The 26,497-nt window shown below is 45.6% G+C and overlaps 1 protein-coding gene across 5 annotated transcripts; it reads left to right on the forward strand.

Annotated features, from left to right (window-relative positions):
- Positions 1 to 1,880: 1,880 nt before the first annotated feature.
- Positions 1,881 to 26,021, forward strand: tbc1d15 (TBC1 domain family, member 15). Of its 5 annotated transcripts, XM_061676427.1 has the most exons (17): positions 1,881 to 1,954; positions 8,048 to 8,149; positions 8,247 to 8,321; positions 15,017 to 15,170; positions 15,257 to 15,473; positions 17,246 to 17,348; positions 17,427 to 17,621; positions 22,081 to 22,221; positions 22,299 to 22,402; positions 23,722 to 23,816; positions 23,885 to 24,001; positions 24,070 to 24,170; positions 24,238 to 24,337; positions 24,729 to 24,826; positions 24,916 to 25,032; positions 25,117 to 25,203; positions 25,608 to 26,021. In XM_061676427.1, the coding sequence occupies exons 1-17, from the start codon at positions 1,928 to 1,930 to the stop codon at positions 25,815 to 25,817; spliced, it is 2,043 nt and encodes a 680-aa protein (XP_061532411.1). In that variant the 5' UTR covers positions 1,881 to 1,927; the 3' UTR covers positions 25,818 to 26,021. The 5 variants fall into 5 exon arrangements, with proteins under 5 accessions (XP_061532411.1, XP_061532412.1, XP_061532413.1 ...); XM_061676428.1 differs by lacking the exon at positions 8,048 to 8,149 and having other exon boundaries at positions 1,901 to 1,954; positions 8,168 to 8,321; XM_061676429.1 differs by lacking the exon at positions 1,881 to 1,954 and having other exon boundaries at positions 8,076 to 8,149; positions 8,224 to 8,321.
- Positions 26,022 to 26,497: the final 476 nt, after the last annotated feature.

Below are 26,497 nucleotides of genomic sequence, written 5' to 3' on the forward strand. Positions count from 1 at the left end.
ATCCCCCCAAGCTGAGAACAATAGCACACTAGCCGACGACTTGAATACCTTCTACTGCAGATTTGAAAAGGACAGTTTCACACCACACAACCACCCGGCCGCACCCGCGACCACAACCACACCTCTGACTTCTGCATTAACCATCCATGAACAGGATGTGAGACGCATCTTCAAACAACAGAAGATTAACAAAGCGGCAGGCCCGGACCATGTGTCCCCATCCTGCCGCAAAGTCTGCGTGGACCAGCTCGCTCCAGTCTTCACTCAGATCTTCAACAGATCTTCGCGGACCAGCTCGCTCCAGTCTTCACTCAGATCTCCAACAGATCTTTGGAAATGTGCGAAGTTCCATCCTGTCAACCCAACTGTCAAGCTCCTGAAGTTTGCAGATCACACCACTGTCATCGGCCTCATCAAGGACGGTGACGAGTCTGCGTATCGACAGGAAGCGGAGCGGCTGGAGCTGTGGTGCGGGCGACACAACCTGGAGGTGAACACGCTCAAGACGGTAGAGATGATCGTGGACTTCAGGAGGCATCCTTCGCCACAGCTGCCCCTCACGTTGTCCAGCTGCCTTGTGTCAACCGTCGAGACCTTCAAGTTCCTGGGAATTACAATCTCTTAGGACCTGAAGTGGGCGACCGACATCGACTCCGTTCTCAAAAAGGCCCAGCGGAGGATGTACTTCCTGCGGCTTCTGAGAAAGCACGGCCTGCCGCCGGAGCTGCTGAGACGGTTCTACACAGCGGTCATCGAATCGGTCCCGTGTTCTTCCATCGCAGTCTGGTTCGGTGCTGCTACAAAAAAAGACAAACTCCGACTGCGACGGACAATCAAAACTGCTGAAAGGATTGTCGGTACCCCCCTACCCGCCATTGAGGACTTGCACGCTGCCAGAACTAAGACAAGGACGTGCAAAATCCTCTCGGACCGTCTGCACCCCGGTCACCGGCTCTTCCGGCTCCTTCCCTCAGGTAGGCGCTACCGATCAACGCAAACTAGAACTAGTAGACATTCCGACAGCTTCTTCCCTCTTGCGATCAACTTCTTAAACACCTAACCTATAATTCCATTACAATAAGCTGGCAATTTTTTGACTTGAGTTCGTTGTCACATTTCTGTGGGGCCAATTATGTATTACTCGTGCACTCACTGTAGTTGTCTCGCCACGCTGCACTATTTGCATATACTGGCCACTCGTGCCAGAGTAGCATCTGCTCCATTTGCACACGGATTGAGGACTATCTGTAACATTTGCACAACCGACATTGTCCCAGATGATCGCACTACTCGTCACTTTAAACCGCATACGCTCCTTGAAGTCTCGGCGCCCTTTGCACAATGGTCATTGCACCGGACTATTGCAATATTAGTCGTTCGAACTGCTCTAAGTGCTAGAGGACTCTGCATCTTTTTGCACAATTGTTTTTTGTCAATGTCTTTATGTCTCCAAAGTGTTCTGTAAATTGACTGTCTGTTGTACTAGAGCGGCTCCAACTACCGGAGACAAATTCCTTGTGTGTTTTGGACATACTTGGCAAATAAAGATGATTCTGATTCTGAATGGTTGTCTGTTTGTATGTGCCCTGTCATTGGCTGGCAACAAGTTCAGGGTGTACCCCGCCTCCTGCCCGATGACAGATGGGATAGGCTCCAGCACGCCTGCGACCCTAGTGAGGATAAGCGGCTCAGAAAATGGATGGATGGCTGGATGGATATATATATATATATATATATATATAAAACAATATAATATATATTATATATATATCCGAGTTGGAAATCCGACCAGACATCGTTCCATTTTAAATTTCCGACTCGGAACTCGGAAATTCCGACTTCCGAGTTCAAATGGAACGCGGCATCATAACCGGAAGCGACGTCAGTGTTATTGTGGCGTTGGACAGGCACGTGACGCGTTGGCGAAATGGCGGCGGCCGAGTGTTCTCCAAAGGTAAAAACGAGGCGTGTCTACCACAAGAACATTTACCGGGGCAAGGCTCGCTGCTCTGACGGCATTTGTCCAGAGCAGGAAGCGAGCCGGCGGGTGCCTCTTCGACGTCTTTGAGGCTCCCGTTTCCGCCGCTGCTCAGAAGGAAGGCCACCGTCGTTAGCAACTAGCTCAGCTGGCCAGCTAGCTCGCCAGCCGCTAGTTTGGGTAACTTAGTCCATTTAGAGTTAGTTAGTCAGCCTGAGTCTCTTCAAGGCTCTTGTTCGGGGGACAAGGCTCGTGTCGTGAAATAGAACAGCGACCGTCTTCAACTTTGTCTCCATCTAAATTGTAATCAACGTGTTTGTTTGTGGCGCGAATGATGAGCTGCTGCGCTCGAATACTCCAAATGAGTTGAAGGAGCACATGCGTAATCTTCCATTCGTTATCTTCTGCTCTCTGGAAGCAGCTTCAAAACCTCTATTGTGACTAAGTTAGCACAAATGCCTCGCAGCTCCGTTTTACAACACGACTTATTAATTTCACATGTAACCGATGGTGTTTTACTATGTGCTTACCTCCGTCAGGGTATCTTTGGAGTTGGACGCGATTTAATCTCGGTACTTTTACCCGAGGAAGTCTGCACAAAACCAGAAATCCTAATTCCAAATGTCCTCATATAACATGCTCCTACCAGCACACCAGAATATGTAAAGTTTCTTTATAATAACTTGAGTTATATATAAAGAAAACTAGAGTTGTCACTATCAAATAGTTTTACGATTGATTTATCTATTGATTATTCCATTGATGAATGAAATAATTGCATACAAATATTTTGTATTAGTTTATTGCGCAATCTTTTAAAATGCACTGTTTATCAATCCATAAAGGTTGATTCACGGCAACTGGACTGTTTTTGTTTGTTCGAGACATTTTACCTTGAATCCAAAAGGCTTTTTCCAGGGTTTCCCACTTACAGTCCCCTCCAAAAGTATTGGAACGGCAAGGTTCTTTACTTTTTGTCACGGAGCATAGTAGGATGTGAATTGGACCCACCAGCAGGCGGAGGGAGTAGATTTAGAATGGTTTATTGTAGTTTGCAGCGGGTAAGTGTTATCCAAGGCGAGGTGTCGGACCATCGGGAACAAGAAGCGAGCAGGAAGCGGGAGCGTGAGAAGGTGGTGTGGCTGTAGCGGTCAGCGAGATGGGGAATGCACGGAAGGAACACTGGGAGTACGGGGAACATAATGGGGTGAGTACAGATGCGAGTTGTAGGATCATACAATCGTATCACGAAAACCTGGGAGTACGAGACTCGGCCGGTGAGTCAGAAAGAAGCGTGAACACTCCGGCGAAGGCTGTAGAACTTGACAGGCTTTAAATGCAGGTAGTAATTAGTCCTGCTTGAAGACAGGTGCTGCTGAACGCTAGGGAGACAGAGGGGGAGAGGGAGAGACAAGGCACACAGCCCCAGCCAAGCTCCAAAAGAGGAACTACAGGGCATGGATCATGACAGTAGCCCCCTCTCAACGGACACCTCCAGGTGTCCTATCAGGCTTCCCAGGGTGAGGGGCATAGAAATCCCTAATAAGAGAGTCATCCAAATTCAGTTTACGTGAAATCCAGGAAAGCTCCTCCGGACCGTAACCCTCCCAGTCCACGAGGAACTGAAACCTCCTTCCCTGGGGCCGTACATCCAGGATGCATGATACAGAGAAGGCCGGATGGTTGTCTATGACATGGGGGGGGCGGAGGAGGTACGGCCAGATGACTAAGTGCACTGGTGGAGACAGGCTTGAGCAGAAACACATGAAACGTGGGATGGATCTGTTGAAGATCCAACTGTACAGAGGTGGGATTGATGACTTTGGTGACCGCAAAAGGTCCAATGAAGCGCGGCGTGAGCTCACGTGACTTGCTTTGGAGAAGGAGGTCCCGGGAGGAGAGCCACACCATCTGACCCACCTTTGTATACAGGTGTAGGGGACCGATGGAGATCCGCCAGCCGCTCATTCTCGACTGGGAGACGGTGCAAACATATGGGAGAGGGCATCAGGCTTGCCATTGTGCAAACAGGGCGGAAGAAGAGGCAGAAATTAAACCAGCTGAGAAATAAAGCCCAGCGATCTTGCCGGGGATTAAGCCGCTTTGCCGAACTGAGATAGGCAAGGTTCTTGTGGTCAGTCCATATAATAAAGGGTGTAACTGTACCCTCCGACCAGTGCCTCCACTCCTCCAGGGCCCAAGCGATGGCTAGCAGCTCACGATTCCCGACGTCATAGTTATGCTCCAATGCAGACAGGCGACAGGAGAAAGGCACAGGGATGAAGTCTTTGGGAAACTGGGTCAGGGTGTCGCAGGATGGGAGCATTGGTGAACAGTCCTTTGATGCGTTTGAATGCTTGCGATGCGGCAGGTGTCCAATGGAAAGGTGAGCTGGTCGAGGTGAGACTGGTTGGATCTTTGCTGGGTCTGGTTGTAACTGTCCTTTGGTGATGATGATTCAGCCCTCATGGATGAAATTGACATCAGTCAATGAGGGCAGAGACTAGGGTGTTGCGGACGGAGCCAAGAATACATGCGAGAACAGCCGTACGAGAGGGAGAGCTTTGGGAGTTGTTGGTTTGGCCCACCATGACGCTCTCAGGTCGTGGTGAGCCCGGTCTTTTGGTTTGAGAGTGCAAGTGGAAATGAAGTGACCAGGCTGTCCACAATAGACAGACTGAGGCGGAGGGAGTAGATTTAGAGTGGTTTATTGTAGGTTGGCAAAGGGTAAGAGAAGGAAGCGGGAATGTGAGCAGGTGGTGTGGCTTGGCGGTGTCGCTGGAGCGGTCAGCGAGACTGGGAAGGCACAGAAGGAACACTGGGAGTACGGGGAAGAACACAGTCAGGTGAGTACAGATGCGGGTTGTAGGATCATACAATCGTATCACAAAAAGTTGGCCGGTGAGTCAGAAAACAAGCGTCAATACTCTGGCAAAGGCTGTAGAACTTGACAGGCTTTAACTGCAGGTAGTAATCAGTGCTGCTATAAGATGGGTGCGCTGCACAGGTGCTGCTGATTGCTAGGGAGACAGAGAGGGCGAGACATGGCACATGGCGCCACCCAAGCTCCAAAAGAGAAACTACAGGGCATGGATCATGCCACTTTCACTCCAATACAATTCCTTTGTTTTTGTTGTATACTGAAGACATTTGGGTTTCAGCTCAAAAGATGAATATGAGACGAAAGTTCAGAATTCCAGATTTTATTTCATGGTATTTAGATCTAGATGTGTTAAACAACTCAGGACAGAGCACCTTTTGTTTGAAGCCACCCACTTTTCAAGTGAGCAAAAGTATTGGAACAGACATGATTAAACGAACTTCCAAGTGAATAACATTTACTGTATGTTCACGACCATAGGGCGCACCGTATTAAAAGACATAGTCTCAGTTACGGGGTCTATTTCTGTATTTAACGCATACATAAGGCGCACCGCATTATTGGGCGCAGGCATGCTAAAACATACGGTAGCATGAGTGCACACTAAAACAATGTTTTTAAAAAGGCAGCGGGAGCAAAACTGAGTTTGGTTGTACTTTATTGAAATATTTAACAATGTACTCACGTTATTTTTTTTTATCAATCCTCATCCACAAATGCATCAAAGTCCTCATCTTCTGTATCCGAAATGAACAGCTGGGCAAGTTCTCCATCAAACACGCCGGGTTCCCTCTCGTCATTGTCAGAGTCAGTCTCGTTGGCGGGGGGGGGGGGGTGTTCAGCAATGATGCCGGCTTTCGCGAAAGCTCGGACAACAGTCCAAGCAGATACCTTAGCCCAGGCATCCACAATCCATTCACATATGGTGGCATAACTCGCCCGGCGTTTCTTCCCAGTCTTAGTTGCACTTAGTTTTTCACAGCGGCTGTGAGATGGGGGCACACATGGAGTCACAGATCAACAGGGACGGTGACGCGCGGAAAAAACATCCGGTCTCTTTACGTGCACCTCACTCAGCCACTCTCTCTCCTTTTCTCCTTGTCCATCCAGCCCTTTTGATTGGCCTTGACGATGACTTTGGCTGGAAACTTTTCTTAAGGCAGTGTCTTCCTCTTAAAAATCACCATAGGTGGCAGTTTCTGTCCATGACCACCAAGCACAACAGTAAAAGCCGACTTCTCGTCTTCCTCTTAAAAATCACCATAGGTGGCAGTTTCTGTCCATGACCATGACCACCAAGCACAACAGTAAAAGCCGACTTCTCGTGCCCCGTTGTGTGTATCGCTCCCGTGGTGGTCCCCTTCTTCTCTGCAGTGTGGTTTATCGGGATGTCGAAAGTGAGCGGCACCTCGTCCATGTTGGTGATGTGTGGTTGTGCTCTTCTCTCAGCTTCAAAATGGTTTGCTTGTCTCCCATAGACGGCTCTCTGGTCTTCATGTTTGCTTAACAGCAAATGCAGTTTTCACAGGTGAAAGCCAAAGACAAACATTATCTGTTTAAGCAATCAGTCTAAAAGGCAACACCTGAGCAACTAGAAACACCCATCAGTCACATGTTCCAATACTTTGCTCACTTGAAAAGTGGGTGACTTCAAAGAAAAGGTGGTCTGTCCTGAGTTTTTTTATTTTATTTATTTATTTATTATTATTGTTTTTTAAAATACTTCTAGATGTAAATACCATGAAATAAAAGCTTTAATTCTGAACTTTTGTCTCATATTTATCTTTTGATCTGAAACCCAAGTCTTCAGTGTACAACAAAAACAAAGGAATTGACCTTGCTGTTCCAAAACTTTTGGAGGGACTGTACATTTAATTTATTTTGGCTTTTGCTACCTGTATGCCACAATTTGCTCCTTCTGTGTGTCTGCTAATGATCCATACCATCCATTTCCTTCCTGATATGTTACTGAAAATACAGTCCCTCATGACTGAAGTATCCGTATTTAATTTTAAGAATCAATCTTATGTTATCAAATGGCACGGTGGTGGACTGGTTAGCACATCTGCCTAACAGTTCTGGGGATCCGGGTTCAAATCCGGCCTCACCTGTGTGGAGTTTGCGTGTTCTCCCCTTGCCTGCATGGCTTTTCTCCTGGTACTCCGGTTTCCTCCCACATCCCAGAAACAACCATGGTAGGTTAATTGAAGACTCTAAATTCCCCGTAGGTGTGACTGTGAGTGCCAATGGTTGTTTATGTGTCCTGCACTCGGCTGGCGACCAGTTCGGTGTGTTCCCCGCCTCTCGGCCGAAGATAGGTGGGATAGGCGCCAGCACGCCTGCGACCCACGTGATTATAAAATGTACGGAAAATGGATGGATGGATCTTCTGGTATCAGCGGTATCGACATTTGAGACAGTATCGATCCTCCCCCACGCCAGTGACGCTGCTCCAGCCGAACTGAAGCTGCAGCGCCGAGCACGGCGAGTCCCCCCGCTACACACGTAACCGAACGCCGTTGACTCCCTTATCTACAATTATTCATTTTCACAGTTATGTAAATGATCCTTGTGAAACAAATAAGTGTAGATATGCAACTGTGAACGTCAGCGTCCCACTTGACTTCATACTGCCACAGGACTCGTACTGTAAACCCACAAGTTCTTCAGTAAGGTTACCAAAACTTAAGGTCAGCTCATTTTTTTAACGAATACAAATTTTATATTCAAATCAAATATTGTTTTTTCCATTTATCCAAACCCCCATGTTTGCTGATCTTAAATTCTCTGTTATGCTGCCGTTACGTTAGTTTAAGTACATCCATCCATTTTTTTGTACCGCTTATCCTCACGTGGGTCACGTGTGCTGGCGCCTATCCCAGCTATCTTTAGGCGAGAGGTGCGGTACACTGGTCGCCAGCCAGTCACAGGGCACACATAAAAACAAATAATTTTCTGGTCATGTTTTTGGGATGTATGAGGAAACCGGTCTACCTGGAGAAAAGCCACGCAGGCGTGGCGAGAACAAGCAAACTCCACACAGGCGAGACCGGATTTGAACCCGCGACCTCAGAATTGTGAGGCAGATGTGTTAACTCGTCATTTGCCATGCCGCCTCTGCTGAAATGAATGCATTCAAATATAGAAATACTCATTAGTTAAAGCCAGTTTGTATGTGTTGTGTTCAGGTTCTATTTGAGCTTGAAGGCGTGCTTGTGCGTCCGAGTGGAGATGATGAAGACACGGATGAAGATTTCCTTGTTTGTGGGTCGCTTCGAATTGTTGAGAAGGTGAAATTTTTTTTTCAGGATTTGAAAATTGATGCCAAATGATTCAGGATGACAAGTTTAACCAGCTTAAGAAGTGCTCTGATGTCATCCTTGTCAGGATGCAGACATCATTATGGAGTTCACGCCTCTGGAGGATTCTGTGGACCCTTCTCACATTTTGTGTGCTGCCAAGGTGCGTGTGCGTGCGTATGTGCATGTGTGAATTAATGCTGAACAATTTGGGAAAATAATCTAATTGCGATTTTTCTCAATATTGCTATAGCGATTTAATATGCAATTATTTTCTTCAAGGTCCTCACGTATTTTTTATTTTTATTTTTTTAAACCTGTTCAGCTGCATGGCCTTGCAGAATGTTGGATCTGTATGCCTTTGTGCTGGAACACGTTTGCTGTGTAACGGGAGTTTGAAATGCTCCCTCTGCCTATTTAAAAAAATTTTTTTTATTATTATGATGTTTATTGAAAATGCAGCCGGAGAGCAAAGGGTTTTAGGGGACAGACAGAGTGGACAATGGGACTAGGGGTGAGAACCACAGCAGAACAAGAGTGAGACAGTCTAGATATTTGAATACAAGTAACATTACAACAGTCATTTGTCAACAAAAAATTAATTGATCTGTATTACAATAAATTATATTTATTATACATAAATTGTGGTTTGTGCTAAGACAAAAGCAAATGAAACGTGAATTAACATGAAGACAGTTTACCATATTTTTCGACTTGTATTGCAATTGGAAACTTAAACGCTGTCTCGCAGTCTTGTAAGTGTTCAAAATGAGAACTTAAAATTCTGCCAGACAAGTATGGCGTAAATATAAATACTGTACATAAATCAGATTAAATTATTAATGTAAACAAATTTGCTGCTTTACCGCTTCAACGTTGCTACCTTTTCATGTTTCACGTGATATATGTAAACATTTGGCGTTTCTTCAACACTGAACTTATTTAGACTGTCTATGAAATGAAAAAAAAAAAACGTTCTCTTTAACTCCTTTGTGTCCTCGTCGCTTCTGCCGAGGCCATTTTCAAAGATATGGTAGCGTGAATTGCAATTTTGTTCCTTTTGTTTAGTTGGAGTGCTGTTTTTTGTTTTTGTCAGGAGTGTGCAAATGTGCATGAAGACAGCGTGAAAGTGCTTTGTGATTGGATGAGCGCACAGGGGAAAGTGAAGCGCAAGTGTGTGTGTGTGTGTGTGTGTGTGTGTGAGAGACGAGAAACTCATTCTCTTGGCGGGGCTACGGCAGCTGTTTGTTCTTTCAAACCGTAGCCCTTAAAATTTAAAAATTGCATTCCACTACAACACGACGTTGGTTTCAATTTGATTAATTGTGCAGCCCGAGTGCGTATGCACTGACTTGCCGAACACCGACAGATGGTAGTCTGCCGAAAGCAGAGGTGTCCAAACCTTTTCCTCCGACTGCCGCATTCGCAAGTATCGAAGGATGCAACGGCTGTTTTGACATTCTTCTAATTTAATCTGTTAAACACAAAACAAATCCATCTAGAAATTGCAATTTTATATACAGAGCCTTTAAAAAAAAAATTAATATCATGGAAAAGTTTTATTTCCATAATTCCATTGAAAAAGTTCAACTCTCACATTATAGATTCAGGGCCCACAATTTAAACAATTTCAAGTATTTATTTGCTTATTTTTACATAATTTGGGCTTCCAACTCATAAAACTCACAAAATCAGGAATTAAAAAATTAGAATACTGTGAAAAATCAGCCCAAATTTGGCAGGCCATACATTTTTTTGAACTGAGTGTCACACACTAATCATCTACTAAACTCAAAGCACCTGCACAGGTTTCCCCAGCTGTCATTAAATTGCTTCAGTTTGGTTCAGTTGTCTCAGTTGGTTCAATATGGGAAAGATTGCAGACTTGACAACTGGCCAGAAGACCATCATTGACACCCTCCACAGGATGGGTAAGCCACAAAGGTTCACAGCTAAGGAGGCTGGCTGTTCACAGAGTGCTGTGTCCTAGCATAACAATGGAAAGTCTAGTGGAGATACAAAATGTGGCATGAGAAGATGCACCAGCAAAAGAGATGACCGAAGGCTTCAGCAGATTATCAAAGAGAAAAGATTCAAGAATTTAGCAGAGATCCAGAAAGAGTGGAATGAGGTTGGAGTCACAGCTTCAAAAAATGCCACATTCAGATGCATCCGGGAGATGGGCTCTAACTGTCTGGTTCCTCGGGTCAAGCCGCTTCTGAGCCTGAGCCGACGTAGGAAGCGTCTCAACTGGGCCCAGGAGAACAATGACGGGACTGTCGGCCAGTGGTCCGAGGTCCTCTTTTGTGGGTAAAGTGGGCCTTTCACTCGGGAATCAAGGTCAAAGGGTTTGGAGGAAGACTGGTGAAGAACAGAACCGAAGCTGCTTGAGGTCCGGTGTGAAATATCCACAGTTAGTCATGATTTGGGGTGCAATATCCCGTGCTGGTGTTGGTAAACTCTACTTTACCAACTCTACCAAGGTCACCGCAACAGTCTACCAGAATGTTTTAGAGGACTTGCAAAGAGAAACTATGCAGTAAAGTTAGAAAAACAGTTTAGCGCTAATGACTTTTTAAATCAGTCTGGCATGCATTACAATCGCTAACCAATTACAAGCAACCAATCCCCCAAGCTGAGAACAATAGAAGACTAGCCGACGCCTTGAAAACCTTCTACTGCAGATTTGAAAAGGACACTTTCACACCCCACACCCACCCAGACCACCATCACACCTCTGACTTCTGCGTTGACCATCCACGAACAGGATGTGAGACGCATCTTCAAACAACAAAAGCGGCAGGCCCAGACCTTGTGTCCCCATCCTGCCTCAAAGTCTGCACAGACCAGGTTTCTCCAGTCTTCCCAGAGAGTGTTTTTTTTATTTTTTTTCTCTCTCTCTCTCTCTCTCTCAATTTTGTTGACTTGTTCGGCGAGCATTAGCAGTGCAGCGTTCGTGTTAGCTTGAGGCGGAATGTAAACACCGGCGAGAATGAATGATGCAAACTCACGAGGCGAGTAGAATGGCTTACAGTTCAAAAACAGCAACTCCAAATACGGGCTGCAGTGTGTGCTGAGCTCCGTTACGTCCGTACACCATTTTTTGTTGATATAGAAGCATATCCCGCCGCCTTTTGTTTTCCCCGATGATTCCATGTCGCGGTCTGCCCGGTGAAGATGGAAGCCGGGAAGCATGACTGCGCCATCGGGTACAGCCACACAAAGCCAAGTCTCCGCAAAGCACATGGCAGCGGAATGTCCGAAGTCTTTACTGGTCTTTATCAGAAGATGAAGCTCGTCCATTTTGTTGGGTAGAGAGCGAAGATTCGCGAGGTGGATCGACGGAAACGCCAATCTGTATCCTCTCTTGCGGAGCTTCACCTGGATGCCGGCTCGCTTCCCTCTGTGGCGCCGCCTCCGCCTCCATGTGCCAAAGACCGCAGTTGCTGCTGCGGTGAGTAACTCAGGGAAAAAACTGTGCGGATTTGCAAAAGTTGGTGAAAGAAACTCCGGAGTAGACTCCTTGATGGTTAGAAAGTCTCCCCTTGTGTAAGTGAGTCGTGTAATGTCTCCAAAGACGAACGAAAAACACAAAAACAAAAACAATACTAGAGAACGCGTAACTGAAGCGTCCACAGGGGTAGGCGCCATCTTGTCCATTACAATCTGCACCAATCACGACTCTCTCTGTCTGGGATGCTCAGAACTACTTCATCGAGCTCCTTCCAGAATTTCTCTTTCACCTCTACGTCACATTCTACCTGTGGGGCATAGCCACTAATCACATTATGCATAGCACCCTCAATTTCAAGTTCCAGCCTCGTCCCTCGATCTGATACTCTTTTCACCTCCAAGACATTCTTAGCTAACTCTTCTTTTAAAATAACCCCGACTCCATTTCTCTTCCCATCTACACCATGGTAAAATAATTGAAACCCTGCCCCTAAACTTCTAACCTTACTGCCTTTCCACATGGTCTCCTGGGCACACAATATATCAACCTTTCTCCTAATCATCATGTCAACCAACTCCTGAGATTTTCCTGTCATAGTCCCAACATTCAAAGTCCCCACATTCAGTTCTAGGCTGTGTGCTTTCCTCTTCTCTTTCTGTCAAAGAACCCGCTTTCCACCTCTTCTTCGACTTTGACCCACAGTTGCTGAATTTCCGCCGGCGCCCTGCAAGTTGATGGCGGCGGTGGCGGACGTTGTTAACCCGGGCCACGACCGATCCGGTATGGAATTCTTTGGATGAACGCTCATATTTGTTTGGCAAAGTTTTAAGCCGGATGCCCTTCCTGACGCAACCCTCTGCATTTATCCGGGCTTGGGACCGGCCTACAGTTTGCACTGGCTTGTGCCCCCCATAGGGCTGCATTACGATGCTGAACAACTACAGCGTTGAATTCAGGAATTTGAGTTGGAAAGGTGTCGCTCAGGTCTGAAAATGAAGAAAAGCAATACGAAGGTCATGTTCAATCGTTACTGTCGACAAAAAGATGTCAAAATAGAGGACTGTCCTTGACGCCTTCGACAACTACATCTATTTAGGCCAACTTGTAACAATGGATCAAAATACAAGCACGGAAGTTGAATGCCACATGAAGCTTGCCTGGCAGGCTTATGGAAGGCTTAGTGTTATATTCAAGAACAATCTTTCCATTTGCTTGAAAAGAAAAGTTTTCGATCAATGTATTTTACCAGTCCTCACTGACGGTAGTGAAACTTGGACTACGAAGGCCATAGTTATACAAAGACGACGTGTAACATGGAACGTCAAATGATGAAAATAAGCATTCAAATGATGAAAATAAGCATTCGCGACAAGAAAAGATGCAGTCGGATAAGACGGCAGACGCGAGTTACCGATGTCATTCAAAAAATAAAAATCCTTAAATGGAAATGGGCGGGCCACGCTTCCCGAAGAACTGACAAAAGGTGGACAACAGAAGCTATCAATTGGATACCATTGGACACAAAGCGACCACGGCGAAGACATAAAAGTAGATGGATAGATGAAATCGGTGTACTCCGGTGTGTTTAATGGAGGCCTTTATCCTACAGTGGATAGATAATGGCTGATGATATATCTATATATAGATAGATATATACATATACAATATTCAACTATCCTACTCACAATTCTATTGCATAATCAAGTATTCAGAATGATTTTTTTGCTAGGTTAAAGACCAATTATACACACGAAAAAAATAAGCCATTTCACATAAAAATTAATGACCATTTTTTTTCTAAATCTACTCTTTGTAAAATTCGGATTGAGTAGCAAACGTTTTTTTGTATAGAAATATTTTCAGTGAGGCAAGACATAACATAGATACATTTCAGTTTAAATGTAGCATTTTTTCTTCTTAGCATTTTAGTATAAAAAGCACATATGGCATTCATTAAAAAAGGCGTAAGGAGCCTGTTGTGCAACTTCACTTGCGCAGTTAATACTTTAGGATGTGATATAATACATTAGGTTTGTGGCTCTGAGTTTATTATCTTATACCAGACTGACTAAAATGAAGATGAAAATGAAGACACCTTGATAGGAAACATAAATATTAGCTTAAGACCGTTTTTCCACAAACTTTGCCACTCTTTTCACCTGCAGTACTTGACTCAAAATGTCACTTGCAGATCTGATGGTAATACACTGGCCATAATATACAACTACAGTCGGAGCAAATTATTAATAATAAAGGTTATTTTATAAAAATTTACTATATTAATATGCTTTCAACCTTGTAGGCCCCTGTTCTCACTGGGGACGTACGCGATTACATTCAAATTAATTTCCAGTTTCACGTGTTGTCTGCTCTTTGTGGCTGTGCATTATTTTTTCTCCAGTCACTTATTAATTTGCCTGCTATTTTGCTCTTCAATGTTCGTTACCCTCCGCTATAATGCGGTTCCATTCACACCTATATGACAAGGGCCAAATCACTCATTTCTTCTTTTTTTTGTCCTGTTCGGCTGTTAGGTCAAGCAGAATGGAGGATCTATAGCCCTTTTATGCTGGGACAGTTTTACTGTGTTACAGTGGAGTTTGTAAGCTGCCACTGTGGTTTCTTAGTATTATAATGGATGTTTATTGAGAATCAAAGTCGATCAGCCGAACAGAACAAGGTTTCGAGGGGGGAGTGAGAAAAGACAAAGCACTAACTGTACACAAGATGATAAAAGTAAATCCATCTATATCTAGAACAATGAGACATTAGATATGAGTGTTGTATGGGGCAGTCGTGCTACACCCTGTGAGGGAAGGACAGGACAGGATAGGACAGGAGAGGAAGCATGCAGGATAAGTGTCGTGAACCCGGCTGTACAACTGAAGTGTGGTGGGAATGGCTTTGTTAATTATAAACGTCTATAGGACCAGAGTGTGAGTGACGGCATACCCAAGGAATTCGGATATTCATGAGCTATTTGTCGCAGTAAGTGAGAGGCACACCCAGCGGAAAAGTGCCAGGGGTGTGTTCATGCGGACACATGCAAGTGAATTTACACCGTTTCGCATGCACAATGACTGACAGGAGTGTCCTGTAATTGCTGTGCCTGCACCGCGGTGGCTGAGGACCCCACCCAATCAATCAAGAGCCGGATCGGGCCCAGGAGTCCACCTGAGAGTAGCCCGGCGGACGGGACATGTCCCACACCATGGCTAATAATAATTATTTTTATTATTAGCCATGGGCTGCTAAAACAAACGGTGGCCTGCAAATGGACCCAGGGCCGTGGTTTGGACAACCTTGGCCAAAAGACTCTGTAGACTTCGTACAGAGCACATTCCGGTTCTCCATCCTGGCGCTCTGTGCGTGGACGCCCTCTGGAGTGTGTCGTGTGCCAGCAGGACTCCAGCTCAGTCATGGAGTGGGTCCAGTGCGGCATCAGGGCTCCGGGAGAGCGAGGCCAGCAGCTGTTGGAGAGCCAGCAGAGCTATGAGACTGAGTGGGACCTGATCAACGCAGTGTCCTTCAAGAAGAAGTCCTGCGTTACTGGAGAGGGTGCGTGGAAGCTCAGGAGTGAACGGTCGGTCTCGTTGTTAACTGGCCGCTGGCTGAGTTGCCCCCCTCCCCCGTCGCTTTATCAGGTTGCGTGACGGGCGGCCACGAGCGGAGCAGATGGTCCTTCTCGGTCAGCCTCAGTCAGCTCGCCGCCGTCACCATACAGGAGGACCGCCGCCACCGCGACGCACCCGCGCTGCTCTTCATGCTCAAAGGGTCTTCGTCACTGCCTCCTCTGTGCTTCCACCAGGGCGGCAGCAAAGAGCTCCTGGACAGCCTGAGCAGAGTGGCCACGCTCAGCAAGTGAGTACCGGACCGCAGCCAAAACTACAGGCGGCTCCGCCGCTCGCATGCTCGTGCCACGACCAGTTTGGTTACTGTAGCAACTGCGCAACGACCCTGGCACCTCAAGTCGTGGCGAGTGGCACTGAAGTGCATCATTTATATGCTAATGGTCTTCCTTTGAGGCAAATATCAGCTTATGAAACCTCTTATCTGACACACGTGCACACACAGGAAATTGAGCTGTGGCACGTCTTAACCCTGCTTTCCGCCAACGTCTCACAATACACGCACACATTTGCGACAATACAGTGAACTCCAATGAATCATGGGGTTCCTTCCAGACAGGTGAAAATCTGCGATACTGAGACAAACTTTTTTTAGTTTTACCCCTCCCACTTGCTTTGAAGACATTACAACTTATTGAAACACCCTGAACTTATTACTTATTAAATTGAAACACCCTGAACTTATTAAAATACAGAAGTACTTTTATTATTGCTTATTTTATTATTACTAAGCACCTGGTGTCACTCTGGCTTGCACAGTTGTCCAAGTAAGAGCCAAAGTGTGCTTGCTTCAAGCTGTCTGTCACTCCATGTTCAAGATGATTAAAGACATAAACAAAAAAATAAGGGATTTAAACGGGGGGGGGGGGGGGGGGGCGTTCAAACCGTAGCTTAAAGCTAACATACTTTGTGAAACGCCATAGACGGCCTAATGAAAATTAGCATAGATGTTTGGGCACTAAAGTAAACCTTCAAACACAGAGCAGTAACACATTCAAAGCGAGCGTACAACGGGACTCGCAGGCATGTTGTCGCACATCATGTTACGACACGCAACTTCATATTGAAACTTGCCTGCAAAAACCCATAAAAACATCCTTCTATTCGTTTTTTAGTTTTTCAATTTGGGGTCGCAGGTGTGGTGGAGCCCATCCCAGCTGACTGCGCGAAGGGCAGACTACAACCTGGATCGCAAGGCACATATAGACGAACGACCGGTCACACCCACATTCACACCTAAAGTATGATCCGCCGTATATCTTGGAACGTCACCTGTCCAAACCCGGAAAACCGGTTTGCGGACTTCCTGTGTACGCTACGCTAACAAGAATGACTAGAGGTTGATGGTTTGAAGTCGAACTTGCTAAAATGTTGTTTTCTTTTTTATTGCTGTCTTCGGACTAAATTTAAGGACGTGTGTCATTTATTTATGAAAATATATGTCAACGGGAACAAAGTCTAAACATGGAATATTGTCATCTTTGACTCTGTGGCGACATCTTGTGTTAAAAAAAAAACACATTGTTGACGTTCAAAGTTCATACGGGGTTTTGTCACAGCCCAATTTGTCATTCACCCGAACCGGGAGGAAGTGCTTCCACCTGTTTTGCCAAATGCGGAAGTAGGTTGGCATCCACTGGATTGAGAGTCTTCAATGAACCTTAAAACTCATGTTTATGGATTGTGGGAGGAAGCCAGAAAACATGAAAACACTCCGCAGAAAGGCCAGAGCGCGAACTTGAACCCCCGACCTCAGAACAGTGAGGCGGATGTGCTCACCAATCGACTACCGTGCAGCCGCATTTATAAAAAAATAAATAAAAAAAGCTTAAAAATCTGCGACATAGCGTTAGGATGACACCGGCGCAACCAACACAATATACGCACGTGATATTTTTGATTACATTCATCTTTTGTCACTGTTAACATTGCAACTTTGATTGCATTAAATGTTATTCATGGCGTGGCGATTGTGTGTGACGACGGTTGAATGCTTGCGATCAGGTGCGTAGAGGACGACTCTCATCTACTGATCAACTCTTCCAACAAGGTTCTGAATCAGTCCTTTGAGAACCTGGTGGACGACAACAACTTTGGCCTGGTCCACGTAAGTCTTAAAGCACGCGCACACAGGACACGCACGCAGGGGTCACTTGCGCACTGACACACACGCTCTGTCCGACAGAAGTTCCGCAGGGATCCGTACGTGACCACGCTGGGCCGCTTCTCCAAAGTCACCAACTACATATGCGACGCCTTCCGGGGGACAGAGGAGCAGCACCGGCGCCCCCCGGAGGAGGTGGCCCATCTCCTGGGCGAGGTCATCCCGGTCCTGGAGATCAACCAGCAGGAGGAGCCGGGCTTCGAGGTTGTCACCAGGGTGAGACACAATTTCTTCAACTCAGCTGGTGGGGAGTAAGGCAGTACCAATAGTTAAAGCTATAATCTGCAATTTTCTGGCGCCCCCTACGGCTGGAATTCAGCATTACAAGAAAGCGGTCCGTCGCTTCGATATGACTTAGGCTGTGTCGAGTCTAACCGTCCCCGTCTCACCCTCTCGCAACCCCTCGCGGGTGAATAGACCCCATCATCGTGTATAATAGAGCTTTTGAGGTAAATAAAGCAGGCGTGAAACTGTCAATAGTTCAATATCCAGCATACAAATACGTTCTGTAACAACTGCGATGTTACAGTACCTGTTCATGTAGCGACGCACACATTTCTGGATTCCCCCAAAACCAAGTCTAAACCAAATAATTTACATTAGAAAGTAAACATACTTTTGTGTTTTTATAACAACACCTAACTATATTTATAATGTACCTGTGGATAAAAAAGCGATGCCTGTGGTCAAAATGTACGTGGGCGATATACATACGTACGTTTGTGCCTCTCACTGGCTATTCAACTCGCTTTTTCCAACTATGAAACGATCTTTATATGGTTTAATAACAGTAGAAAAGTATAACATACTATTTGTGCAGCATCAAACGCGCATCCACATATCCAGTGTCTCAATGTGCCGAGGTGGGGGGAGTTCGCGTCGGGGACATGGAAGACGTTTTTCTACCCGTCGCCCTGCTCTTCTTCCTCTTTTCCCATCTTGATCATGCTTTTCGTGTCGTGTCTGCGGTCCTGAGCTGTCCGTCACCGGCAATCGATGTCCGTAGATTTCAGGAAGTCGCGGCAGTGGGCAGTGAGAAACTCTGCACGTCATGACAGGTGGTGAAGTGGCAGCAGCGTTACGACACTCAAAAGTTATAATCAAGTGGATAAAAGTTCTCGCGAAACATATCGCTGGGTCACTATCAAGTTAACTTACACACACACGCTAAAAAAAAATGAGATCTCCAAAAGCAATAAAAACAGACCAGTAAGGACGAGAGGAGTGCTGGGTCGTGACCACGTGACCGCCCACATTGCTGCTGCCAGCCAACGGCTCTTCACAAAGAGGTAGCTGCTGTTTGTTTGCGGCAATTTTTTTTATCCATTTTGTTTGCACAGCAATTATTGGATGATTATTTCTTTGCTACAGAAATGCAAAATAATATTTTTAGTGAGTGTTTTACAACCGCACTCCGCCCATATTGCTCAGCAAAATGCCTCGTTTCTGTGCCGTCATTTCCTTCTACGTCATTGAGGTGCGCCAGCAACTGGGTCAGTTCGGGAATGTATACGGTAGACACTAAGCAAAAAAACAAAAATAAAATCACATTTTGAAAAATGCAGCAAGGTTTTAGAGAAACTGACAGGCCTAATCAGCATTGTGTCATCTCCTCTCGTAGTGGCTTGGGTGAAAATTATTATTATTATATATATATTTTTTTTAAACAAAATATTTGTGGATTCCAGATTTAAATAGACTGGTCAGGTATCTGTACTTGAGTATTTATTTTACTGACAGCCTTTTCCTTGTACTCACTCCATTGGAAACCACGTGTACTGTATTTTCACAACCATAAGGCGCATTTAAAAGTCTTAAATTTTCTCTAAAATGGACGTGTCTCCTTATTATGCAGCGCGCCTTATGTGTGTCACAGAGTTCCAAAATCTGTAAATGTTGTTGTGACTTTAATGAGTGCTCCGCTTGACTGACTGGGAGCATTTCCTGCCAGCACGCTGCTTATATAGAGGAAAGGCGGACGTGACTGAGGACAGCATGCGGACGTTAAAGGGGGACGGGTGCACGTGAAAGAGGACGCTAAAGGCGCGCCCCCAGTAGGTATATAGTGCCGGGGTGTGCATTGTGCAAAACAATATTGGTTTGGCTAAGCACCTACGATGAGACATGCTTACGAAGCACAGTGTAAACTGCAAGCTATCTGTTACGCGGAGGAACATGGGAATCGAGCAGCCGCGAGAGAATTCAAGGTCAACGAATCTACGGTTCGCAAGTGGAGGAAGCAGGAAAACGCCGGCATCATTGCTGAAACAGCCCCCCGGCAACGAGACTGACTGCGACAATGATGACAGGGAACCCGGCATGTTTGATGGAGATCTTGCCCAGCTGTTCATATCGGATACAGAAGATGAGGACTTTGATGGATTTGTGGATGAGGATTGATCAAAAAATAACGTGAGTACATTGTTAAATACTTCAATAAAGTACAACCAAACTCAGTTGCCTTTTTAAAAACATACGCTAGCATGCATGCTAGCATATGTTTTAGCGTGCATGCATGCTACCGTATGTTTTAAGCTTGCGTATGTGCTACCATGTCTGCGCTCAATAATAGGGTGCGCCTTATGTATGTGTTAAATACAGAAATAGACCCTGTAACTTTTAATACGGTGCGCCTTATGGTAGTGAAAATACAGTACTTTCCACTCCTTATGAAAACATTTTCAGCCTCCGCGGATGACGTTCAAATGACGTAAACAGTAAAAGGGAACGTCAACGTAGTGAAGATCTTGATATATTGAAACCTTAGGTTTTATGAGGTGAAAAAAAAAAACGGACAGCAGTGACATGAACCACGAAGCATTAACGGACAACAGATTTGGAGATATCCCCCGTGTGATGATCAAGAAGGACTGGTGCCAAATACGTTGTGCTAGCTTGAAAAGCAGCACAAGCTTCTGGCATGCAAAATTCTCTGTCTAATCTGAAAAGCATACACGCAAGGTGGGGGGTTTGTCAGTTGCATTTTTTTCTTACGTGGTTCAAAATGTTATCAAAGCTGTGTGAATGCGTTTTAAGAGCACGGAAGTTGAGCTAACACCAGCTAGCTCTTGGCAACATGCAACGTTTAACATGATTTTGTTTGTCTGGCTTTTAGTACCAGTGAAGTTAATAAAGGACGGAAACTATTTTGTGTACAGAGAAATTGTTTCGTAGTGCCAATTTAGCAAAATTATTCTATGTCATTGACAGTAATAATTACTTTTGCACTTTAGTACATTGTAGAGTATACTTTTGTACTTTTACTTAGGCCTGGTACACACAAGGATTTTTCAAATCTTAAGATTATTTTTTTTTTTTTTTTTTTTTTTTTTTTTTTTATCTGTGACAGACCCAACACACAAAGGCTTCTTTATACTCGCGCGGGCGGCCACCGCACTGATGTCACTGCGGCTATCCGACACGCAGTTTGCCTTTATACTCGAGCGCAAACCAACCACGCAGTTTTGAAAATGTACTGCAGTTCTCCTCCAAGTTGGGGGGGGGGGGGGGGGGGGGTGCGCTACGGCTAGTATTGGCTCGGACACCAAGGTGGGAGTTTCCTCTGCATTTTTTTGGCCATTTCCGGTAGCCGTTTTTACTTTCCTTTTCGTAACAAGGAACGAAGCAACAAGAATGGCGACCCTGGCCCACTGTCTGGTGGAACAAATGGACCTAGATGACCAGATGACGTTTAATTATGCTGCAAAATTGATAAAGAATGTGCCGGTGGTATGTAGAACCAAGGGCAACACTGAGTACGTCTTCACAGCATGTGACTAAAACGGAGCATTCATGAGAGATGACCTCTGCGGCATTCTACGCGCAGCAACAATTTTTGCCGTGTGCGCGTCAAGTGACACAGAGGTGTCGCGCGGGCCAATGCGTCGGTCACGTGATGCAATGCGGGTGCTGTCGGCCGTGCGAGCGCGGGAGTATAAAGAGGCCTTGAAGCTATACAAAAATCTAGCATTTCACAATTTTGTTCTTATTGTGTGTGGTATGCTCAGAGAATCTTGACACAGAACAGCACGCACATAAAGATTCCATTCCGCCTCCGATCTCGAAATCTCGGGTGATCACACAAAACCGAAGAATAAGAAACACTTCCGGATATGTGCCGATGTTTCCTGAATGTTCCCCAAGAAACCGGAGGCAGAAGCCTTATTAAATGGCGATGTCCCCGAAAAACAACTCTCTTCGGAAAATACTTCTTGCTGTCTGGGGAACCCACTTTTGTACAAAAAACATCGGGTAAGAGGTTTGTTTTGATTTACGGTCTTTTGCTGAGTCAGGTTGCTCCTTGATTGGCTATATCCCGCCCACGTCACGATTCTCAGCGTCACGACTCACGAGACCTCAGCTTTACCCGCACACACGAAGAGTTATAAAAAAATAAATAAATATCGAACTGTTTCATACCCCAAAATCATGACAAATTCACTCTTAACACACTTTCGACCTAAGGATAATATTCTTGGATCAACTTATAAGACAAAAGATTGTCTGGCATTTGACGTCTTTGGCCAGTAAAATCGACACAAAAACAGCCCAATTGTCTTTTCGTGTATAGGGGGGAGTCTTGTACACGTGTATTTGTACTTGTGCTTAGGGGAGTGCAAATACTTTTGCCACTTGATCAACTGCCTGTGTGCGTGCGTGTGTGTTTGTGCGATAGTGTGCACACCAGGTGGAGCTCGGGACGCGGCCGCAGGTATGGCGAAGCGCGCCCGTGTCTGCGGATGTGTGGAATGGACATCAGGACCAGGACGGGCGCTTGATGCACATCAGTAGGCTCAAAGAGTCCATCTTCAGGGGGGCAAGTTGCGGTCTTGGCTTGTGATTGTGGTTCTCCTTTTGGTTGAGGTTGTCATGCGCCATGCTGCCTCCCTTCAGGGTTTGTGTCATGCGGTGAGGAAAGAAGCCTGGAAGTTTCTTTTGGGGTACTTTCCCTGGAACAGCACGTTGGACCAGAGGAAAAGTCTGCAGAGAAGCAAAACGTACGACTCTCATTGTAATCGCCACGCGTCCCTTTTCTATAGCGCTTGCTTCTCGCTTTAGGGTGTGCAGGAGTCTGTTCCAGCAGACTTTGGGCCAGAGGTGGGGTACACCTAAGGACAATTTAGAGTGATGCGGCTGAACCCGAATGAAGTGTCATGCAGTGTACAGGCTTCGGCAACAATTATTATTTTTTATCTTTTGCGGTGGTTCAAAATTTGAATGGCGGGTCGTTATTTCACAGCATCACTGATATAACAACCAATCAAAAATGCATGTGAACTTTCACACGCAATAAAATAACTTTCGTGATTTTAAGCTTAAGCGAGACACAGGTGACTGCCACATCGCTGGGAAGTCGTACAAATACAACATATACAGTATACGTTTTGTTTTACAACAATACTTAACTATATGTATAATTTCATATGTACCTGTGGATGAGATCGTGAAGCGTGCAGTCTCTGTTGCTAAAATATGTGTGAGTGTTGTATGAAGCATGCTGGCTGGGTACAGTCAGCCAATGGGGCGAGGCAGACTCTCAAAATATCCACTCTCTCAAATTTTTTGTAGCCCACTTTCTCTATTTGTGACCTTGAAAATTTGTGTGGTTTAATAAAAGTAATACAGTACAATATGTGGCGCCTCAAAACTCGTTACGGGTCAGTTTCGTGTGGCAGCGCATCAGTTGATGTGCTGAGTCGCCAAGTGTCTTTTTATGTGTCTTTTGATTGGCTCATTCCGATTAGGTTCGGCCGTGTTTGTGGCAAGCCTAAGAAGCAATAAGGCAAGCAAGCATACTAGCAAAAATGCTTGTAATAATAATGCATTCAACTTATAGGGCACATTTTTCAAGGCACTCAAAGACTGTTTAGAATTGCACACATTATTCATTGACTTGTCAAGTTACACGTGTAGCCACAGCTGCCCTGCAAGGCGCAGTCTGAACCAAGCGTGGCTACCATTCTGCGACTACGGCCCCTTCGACCACCACCGACATCCGACCACATTCATTCAGCGGCAATGCGGGTTAAGTGTCTTTCCCTGGGACGCAACAACAATATGCGCTCGTGCGGTTGGAGGGTGTACTCCTGACCTCTCAACACGTCGCACCGCTTGCTTGTCTGTATGTGTGCTGCGATTGGTTGGAAACCAGGCCAGGGTGTGCCCCGTCTCACCTTGGAAGTCGGCAGGATTTGGCTCCAGCTCACCTCCGACCCTAATGAGGCTTAAGTGCCAACTGAAAATGGACTTGGGAAGAAAGATCATTGGGGATTTGTGAGCGTGTCACTGATGCAAAACTGTGGATTGGTCACCGCAGGGACGAATATTTCCGCATGAAGTTGCAGTGGAAGTCAGTGAGCGAGGAGCAGGAGAGAAGGAATTCGCGACTTCGAGACTACAGGAGTCTGATCGGTGAGGAAGGGGCTAAACTCTCCGCCGCTAGCGTTACCACCACGGCCCATCTCCCCTGCCGTTTACAGAGAAGGACGTCAACCGGACAGACAGAAGCAATCGGTTCTACGAGGGGATGGACAACCCGGGTCTGGTCCTCCTGCACGACATCCTCTTGACTTACTGCATGTACGACTTCGACCTGGGTGAGCCCACATCTCGTTTCCCTGCCATCGTCAGCATGTGCGCTGACCGTGCGTGCACCTGTGTACAGGATACGTGCAAGGAATGAGCGACCTGCTGTCGCCAATCGTCTTTGTCATGGAGAACGAGGTGGATGCTTTCTGGTGTTTTGTCTCCTTCATGGACCACATGGTGAGTTCTCATCCAGTGTCCGAGCACGACTTGAACAGGTTCTGAGTGGCGTTGGCGTGCCTTGTAGCACCAGAACTTTGAGGAGCAGATGCAGGGGATGAAGACTCAGCTTATCAAGCTTCGTACTCTGCTCAGGCTGCTGGATCCATCCTTCTGCAACTATCTCGGTATGTAGGGATTTTTATATGGTGGACAAAGATCGTTCCCTGAATAGTGATTCAGGAGTAGAGAATTATTAATTCGGAATCCTTCATCATTCCAGACTCCCAAATCACTACAACGGAACTTTTCCATCGTGGACTCATCAGTCAAATGAAAAATAATTTTGGAACACTACTCGGGTGCCGTGAAAAATATTTTCATAAATTTGAGTGGTGCCAAAAATTAAACCATCCCAGAAACTCAAATATAATTTTTCTGTATCGGCTTAATGCATCCTGGGATATATAGATTTTTCTAGTGACCATCTGTTCTTCAGTACTTTTCAGGATGCATTATGGGATACATTGAGGGCACTTTATAGGGCAGAACCTTTGAACTGTCCCATTCTGCCCACAGAATCTCAGGATTCTGGTTATCTTTATTTCTGCTTCCGCTGGCTGCTCATCCACTTCAAGAGAGAGTTCTCCTTCCATGACGTCCTCAGGCTGTGGGAGGTCAGTGCACGATCAGCACCGGGACCAGGACCAAGACTATTGAACTAGAATTCTGTGTGTTTGTCCGTGCGTGCGTCCGTGGTCATCAGGTGATGTGGACCGGCCTGCCCTGTCAGAACTTCCATCTTCTGCTCTGCTGCGCCATCTTGGACTCTGAGAAGAGCAAAATAATGGAGGAGAAGTTTGGCTTCAATGAGATCCTCAAAGTAAACTAGCTCCTCGTTTTGTTAGTTTGTTTGTTTGGAGTTCTGCTGGTGAGCAAGTTTGTGCATATGTTGTGGTTTGGGCAGCACGTGAACGAGCTCTCCATGAAGCTGGATGTTGAAGAAATCCTTCAGAAGGCAGAAAGCATCTGGCTGCAGATCAGCAAGTGTCAGGTAGCACTCAACATCACAACATGAAAAGGAAATGTGTCAAAAAATTTTTTTTACTGATGATTGACATGGAAAACATTTTCAGTAAGTGAAATGAAATTCTGAAGCACGTGAAAATTCAATGTGCAGAATTTCTTTGAGCTCAATTTAATAACTAATCAGTCTGATACTGTGGCGGATCCTCTGTTCGCGAACAATTTGGTTTACGAACAAAGTCATCCAAGAACTATTGCCTCGGTTGACGCCCTAACGTTTTAATTCGTGAACCTCGGCCCAACTATCGTATAACCTCCGGCAACAAGTTGCGTATTCGGAATGTGATATCACTCACATACTGTAGATTTCATCATCTATGTATGACATCGACGTGTACATGTGATGTTGTTGATGTTGGCGTGTGTCCTCAGGGCCTGCCTCAGTCTGTGGTCAAGATAATGGCGTTGGACTCAGAATCTCGCGGTAGCTGCGACTTGAGCGGGCGCCCAGAGACGTCCGCAGTGTCGTCGTCATCCGTGGTGGGAGTGTTGCATCGAGAGGAACGCGCCTGCGCCAACTCCAACGGACACTTGAGAGCCATGGACTGTCAGCATCTCAGCGAAGTTGCCTTCATGTCGTAGCCAAGATTCTTATTTTTCTACCACGTGCACGTTTGTCCTCTGTGACGCTGGACAGGAAGTCGCCAGGACCAGTTTTTGAAGGAAAAGACATTTTTGTTTTGTTTTGTTTTTTTAGCACGCGGGTCGTCATCGTCGTATTCACACCAGATGTAAACATACGATATATCTTCGACTGGTTTGACGCATAAAAACCCTTTTCTTCTACTTTTTTGTGCTTGAAAATATTTTTATTTTTCATGATTATCTACACATTTATGCTTCAGGTGACTGTAACAGTGAGCCCTTGTGATATCCAGTCAACAAGATCAACCTTTACTGAGCCAAGGTACCTACATCCCATTAAAAAAAGAGAGAAAAAAAAAAAGCACACCACCAAACAAAAATAGTTACTAAAATATGAATCATATTGTCTGAACTTACTCATAAATATAGTTACTCGGTGTGAAATCTGTTTAGTTCTGTTATGAATGGCAACAAATGGATACACAAGCAGAGTGGACATTTTAGAAACAATGAATGTCAACAATTTTGATGAAAATGAAATGGAAACAAGTGAACTCGGGTAATTTCCCGTGGCCCACCTTTGGATCTGTCACGACGCAGGGCGCCATGTCTGAACTGGTAGAATGGTTGTGTTACAAACCGAAGGTTGTGGGTTCGATCCTGAGCCCATGTGACAA

This window comes from Phycodurus eques, chromosome 5 (genome assembly GCF_024500275.1).
Source record: "Phycodurus eques isolate BA_2022a chromosome 5, UOR_Pequ_1.1, whole genome shotgun sequence".
In the NCBI taxonomy this organism is placed as follows: Eukaryota; Metazoa; Chordata; class Actinopteri; order Syngnathiformes; family Syngnathidae; genus Phycodurus; species Phycodurus eques.